General features: G+C 44.5%; 1 protein-coding gene and 1 pseudogene across 1 annotated transcript; one reads left to right on the plus strand and one right to left on the minus strand.

The window, feature by feature from the left end:
* Window positions 1–6,000, plus strand: part of LOC141443143 (AT-rich interactive domain-containing protein 5B-like) — a 136,353-nt pseudogene that overhangs the window by 126,780 nt on the left and 3,573 nt on the right.
* LOC141443071 (uncharacterized) lies at window positions 2,502–5,116 on the minus strand. The gene is made up of 4 exons (XM_074108282.1): window positions 4,481–5,116; window positions 4,297–4,400; window positions 3,509–3,727; window positions 2,502–2,802 (listed from the first exon to the last, which is right to left on the minus strand). Exons 1-4 carry the CDS (start codon window positions 5,078–5,080, stop codon window positions 2,502–2,504), a joined length of 1,224 nt encoding a protein of 407 aa, XP_073964383.1. The 5' UTR covers window positions 5,081–5,116.

Consider the following 6,000-nt stretch of genomic DNA (forward strand, 5'->3'; position numbering starts at 1 on the left):
ACTTCGTATCTGGAAAGCACTCCCCTGTTCGCGCTCCTCTGATAGCAGCGAGGGGGTGGGGGTGGCGCCCACCCCCTCCCGTGTAGGTAAGTGCACCTGTGGTGTGATAGATAACTAAATGACACTGAAATCAGTAAGAGCTAAACATTCAGTAAAGGGAGTTTCGTATCTGGCAAGTACTCGCCCTCTTTGCGCTTCTCTGACAGCGAGGGATGGTGGCGCCCGCAGAGGTAAGTGATCCTGTGGTGCGATAGATGGCGCTGAAATCAATTACAAGCAAACATTCATTCTCCTCTGACAGCGAGGGGGCTATAAGTTCATGATTGCTAGAGACCTTCGCCAAGTAACGCCTGATCAATAAATGTAAGTTGATTAGGTTATTTCAAATTTCTATTTCCTTCTTCAGCAAACGCCCCGCCGCCTGTCTCTCCGCAACGGCGCGCCAAAATACAGCGACGACGAGGAAAAGGAGCAGACTCCAGAAGACCGCGCGTTCCTTCAGCAGCTGAGGCAGTTCTACCGGGACAGGAAGGAGCCATTCAAGCTGGCGCACTCCCTCAAAGACCGTGAGTGATCCCGACAGATAACACACGCTGCTTGAGAGTTAGTTTTGGACCAACTTTTACCCCCTGTTTCAAAATTCGTAGCTTAATTTTACGTGAGAAATATCTGTGGTGCCGTCTCTGTTTGTTTTGTCCGAATAGACTGAGATGGCATCACATGTATCTGTCAAATAAAAGGTATCCATGAGAGGTGAAACCGCTTCACATATTATTGTGTATCCATTTGATACCATCATTGAATATACATTTCTAAATAAAATACTATGCTTTGTAAAACGAAATATAATCATCAACAACGGTTGCTATGAAACACTCTCATAGACAACTAATATACAACACCCTCTCTCTTAACTTACTGTACCTAACTTAAATAATACAAACAAAAGTAAGGAACTAAACAAAGAACTACTTTAAACTAAACAATAACTAAATGCCTCTTAAAACCGAAAATTTAGCAATCTCAGTCAAATTCGAAACCATAACGGACAGGAGGTCTCCTGATACGTTTCGGCTCCGGAACTGGGGCTTGTGTCAGTGCGGGCGCCGTCGTACTAGCGGGCTGCGATGGTCCCGGTTCCGGCGATACGGTTTCCCTGTCTGAGATCCCTTCCGGCTCAACGTCTGACGAATCTGAATTCGGCACACAATAGACGACTCTTTTTTTTAACTGATCCAAGTGCCTATTGCATGTGGTACCATTTTCCTTTGTAACTACAAAATTTCGAGATCCCGTTACCTTGGAAATAGTGCCAGGCACCCATCTATCCCTCACGTTAAATTCGCGCATCCATACTGGATCACCTTCATCTACTTGCTTAGGTCGGCTTCCCCCAGCTGATTCTATTTGTTTTTTCTGACTAGCATGCACTTTCGCTTCTACTGTCCTCGTGGCTCTTAACAAGTCTAATCTCGAGCGCAGAGGTCGCTTCTGCAGTAACATGGCTGGAGTTTCCCCGGTAGTACCTTGCTCACAGTTACGATAATTGAGCAGGAAGGTTTGTAAAGTTTCCTCTATGTCTAAGCCTTCTCTTACTGCCTTTTTAATAGCTCTCTTGCATAATTTTACTGCCCCTTCGGCAGCTCCGTTAGACGCGGGATGATACGGCGCTGTAAAAGTGTGTACTATGCCATTTAACTTCATGAAATTATCTACTTCTTGACTCGTGAACGGTGGTCCATTATCCGACACTAACTCCTTAGGCAGTCCAAATCTAGCGAATGTTTCTCTCAATACTTTAATCACAGCGTTTGCTGTTGTCCTTGCCATGTGAAAGGCTTCAATCCATTTAGTAGTTGCATCTATTATAATTAAAAAAGTTTTGCCTTCGTAAGGTCCCAAAAAGTCCATGTGTAATCTACTCCATGGTTCAGAATGGTATGGCCAAGGTTGTGGCTTCACTCTGGGTGGCGATGCAGCTTCAACTGCACATATAAAACACTCTCGACTAATCATTTCTATCTCTTGATCTATGTTGGGCCACCAAACAAAACTTCTTGCTATACTTTTCATTTTGACAATGCCCTGGTGACTGCTATGCAACTCTTTTAATATATCTGCCCTTAAGTCTTCGGGAATTATAATTCGATAACCCCACATAATACAACCACTCTCAACGTATAATTCATGTCTTCTGGAAAAATATGGTGTCAATTCTTTGTTTGGGCAATTTGGTGGCCAGCCAGCTTTGATAAAATATAGTACTTTCTTTAAGATACCATCTTTTTCCGTTGCCTTCCTTACATCTTGGTTTGTCCGCGGAAGAAAGCCTTGCACGAAATTCAAATATGTAATTTCCGTTTCCTGTTGCTGCTCATCTTCCCTGCGTGGCGGTAAACGTGAAAGCGCATCTGCCCCATTCTTCGTGGTGTGTACATACTCAATATCATATTGATATCCACCTAATATGATAGCCCATCTTTGCATCCGGCTAGCCGCCATTACTGGAATTCCGGCTTGTCTCCAAATATAGTCACCAAAGGCTTGTGATCTGTCCTCAAAACGAATTTTCGGCCGTACAAGTACTGGTGAAATTTTTTAACTCCGTAGATAATCGCTAGCGCTTCTCTTTCTATCTGCGAATACGACTTTTCTGCTTTATTCAACACTCGAGAAGCGTATGCGATCGGGCGCTCCGTACCATCCGGCCACGTGTGTGAGATGACCGCGCCCACGCCCACGCTACTCGCGTCTGTCGTCAGGACCAACGGCAGCTCTGGCGAATAGTGAGCCAGCACTTTACTGGAAGCCAACAATCGCTTCACCTCATTAAATGCGTCTTCACACTTCTGGCTCCACTCGAACCTAATATTTTCTTTAACAACTCATAAAGAGGTGTCAACAATGTACTGATGTTCTTCACAAATTTAGCATAGTACATGGTCATACCAAGAAAAGAACGTAATTCGCTAACGTTATTCGGCGTAGTTACATTCAAAATATCTTTAACTTTTTTAGGACAGGTATGCAGTCCGTCTTTATCCACCACATATCCTAAATAAGTTACTGAATCCGCAAGAAAAGAACATTTCTCTTTTTTAATCTTTAACCCGTATCTTTCCAACCTTTCAAATACCTTATAAAGTTTTCCACATGTTCACGGTCGTCTTCACCTGTTATGATCACGTCATCCAGAAACACCCCACTCTTGGCATGTCTGCAAACATCTGCTCAAGATTCTTTGAAAAATCCCTGGGCTTGAGATAAACCATAAATCAATCGGTTATATTTATATAAACCTTTATGGGTATTTATCACCGTATACCTAGCTGTATCATCTAGAACTAATTGGGCATAAGCTTGAGAAAGATCTATTTTACTAAATTTATGTCCCCCATGTAATCTAACAAACAAGTCTTCGATCCTAGGCAAAGGAAAACGGTCCACGTCCAAATGTTTGTTAAGACTTATCTTATAATCGCCACATATGCGAATCGATCCGTCAGACTTGATCACCGGTACGATGGGCGTAGCCCACTCGGAAGTTTCGACGGGTGTGATGATGCCTTCTCTCTCCAGCCGCACCAGCTCACGCTCGACCGGCTCTCGCAGTGCGTACGCCAGAGGACGCGCGCGTATGTACACGGGCCGCGCGTCCGGCCGTACCCGCAATGACACGAGCCCGCCGTTATACGTCCCCAGCCCATCAGCAAAAACACTCTTAAATCTGGAACTAAGATTGGAGACGTTAAATTCATTTGACGCCTTAACAAAATTCACTAGTTCAGATCTGTCACATATATTTATTCCTAATTCCTCGAGCCACTGTCTGCCTAGTAAATTTGTTTTGCCGTTGGCTATAACGTACAGATCTAATGACATCGATTTATTTTTATACTTAATACAAGGCTTAATTTTCCTAATGTGCGGGCTGTTTCCCCTGTATAGTATTTTAATATTAGATTGCTTGGAACTAATTTACAGTTAGAAAAATACTTATCAAAAACTTCCGAACTAATGCAAGAAATAGTGCTGCCTGTGTCTATTTCCATTTCAATGTCCTGATCATTAACATTTAATTTAAGTAAATACGGTTTGTATTTGCTAAACCCCTTTTCTTTAACGAAAGAAAGATTTACCTCTAAGTCATAATTTTCTTCTACTGAGTGCTCCTCCTCTATGTAGTTTTGCCCGGTTATTTTCAATAACTTGGACACATTTTCTTGAGGTGCCCTTCTTGATTACAAATACGACAAACATAAACCCGAAATTTGCATGAGTGGGCCACGTGCATGCCGCCGCACGCAGAACACCGCGCTTGGTCCGGCCCTACTCGCGCTCGGCCGCCACTCGCTGCTCCCGAAGTCCCCGGCCTTGCGCTGCTGTTGCTTTTTCGCTGCCTGTTCGGCATCGGTAGTGCTTCTTCGTAACTGATCTTCCTTCGTGGTAATTCGAAATTGTTCGAATAATCGTTTCGTACCGACGTCCTCCAATTAGGATTCTTGCCACTGTTGATCGCAAAACATGGCGCTGTCCCGTCAGTTCTCAATGATCGGCCTGCACTTTGCATCAACGCTGCGTTCTTTTCCGCCGCCTCCATCTGCATTGCTAACTGTTTGGCTTTCGAAAATTTTAAATCTTTTTCTGTAAACAATCGTAATCGTATGTTTTCATTATACAATCCACATACGAGTTGATCGCGCAAGCTGTCATTCAACCAGTTTCCAAAATCACAGTACTTACTTAGCCTCTGTAAGTCCGCAATATAATCCGCAATAGACTCGTTCGCCGATTGCTTGCGTTGACGAAACTTATAGCGCTCTGCTAAAATACTCCTACCTGGTTCCAGATGATCAGACATTAGTTCCACCAGCTCGCCATATTTTTTTTGTGATGGTTTGGTAGGTGTGCACAATGTTACCAACAAATCATAGCTTTCTGCTCCCAACGCTGTTATTAACAGTGCTACTTTGCGGTCTTCCTTGACGTCATTCACCACAAAATACTGCTCCAGTCTATCCACGTAAGTCGACCAATTGTCCTTATGATGATCGAACGCTTCTATCTTGCCAACCGACATTATTCCGAAGTTCCCAATTCAGTTCGCACAAGATATTCTACCCCGGGTTTTCACACTCGTGCACCCGCTGATCCGATCGCGACTCGTCGCCAGTTTATTGTGTATCCATTTGATACCATCATTGAATATGCATTTCTCAATAAAATACTATGCTTTGTAAAACGAAATATAATCATCAACAACGGTTGCTATGAAACACTCTCATAGACAACTAATATACAACACATATTTGTCATTTTTTCGGTCTTATGACCTCCATCTGGCCTCTTTTTTTCCGTGTTGAAAATGCGCCTTATGCATGTCCCCCGCTCGAGGAAGCGGAGGACCTTTCGGGCTCACCCCAACGGGGGCCACCGAATAAAAACCACACGACCATACCCTCTCGACCCTTATCACGTACATGTCACTGCAACGGGTTAGGTCTGGGCCAACAGCAGATTTTTCTAAAGTCATTGACCCAACAAAATGAATATCATTCTGCGACAATATAGAACAGGATTGGGAGAGTCAAAGTTTTATTTGCGATTAGTTACAGTTTGATTCCCCAGGCTTGTTATTAAGCTGGATCCGCTCTCCTCTCCCTCTCGGTTGCACATTTATGTAGACGATATATTATATGTGTTACAGTGTCACTGCGTGAGCTGTACGTGTCGGTGCGCGCGTGGGGCGGCTACGAGGCGGCTGCCGCCGCCGGCTGTGGCGCCGTCTGCACGCCGCGCAGCCCAACACCGCCCGCCGGCACTACGAGCGGTATGTACACGATATGTGGCCACTAGAGGTATGCCATCAAGAAATAATGATGTCGAAGCCCAGGGGCTCCCAAACTGCGCGCCCAAGGCGCCCTGGTATGTACCCAAGGGCGCCACCTGTGGAACTTAAGCAATATGGTGAAAAGAAACGAAGGGTTGTCTCCTTAGGTG

Source organism: Choristoneura fumiferana, chromosome 26, assembly GCF_025370935.1.
Source record: "Choristoneura fumiferana chromosome 26, NRCan_CFum_1, whole genome shotgun sequence".
In the NCBI taxonomy this organism is placed as follows: domain Eukaryota; kingdom Metazoa; phylum Arthropoda; class Insecta; order Lepidoptera; family Tortricidae; genus Choristoneura; species Choristoneura fumiferana.

Excerpts from the sequence above, each read along its gene's own strand:
- LOC141443071 (XM_074108282.1), bottom strand. The coding sequence starts at position 5,080 with ATGTCGGTTGGCAAGATAGAAGCGTTCGATCATCATAAGGACAATTGG. Across the intron at positions 4,401-4,480 it reads ATCCTAATTGGAGGACGTCG|GCAGCGAAAAAGCAACAGCA; the intron begins GTACGAAACGAT and ends GATGCCGAACAG. Across the intron at positions 3,728-4,296 it reads GCGGTGTTCTGCGTGCGGCG|ATTTAAGAGTGTTTTTGCTG; the intron begins GCATGCACGTGG and ends TCTTAGTTCCAG.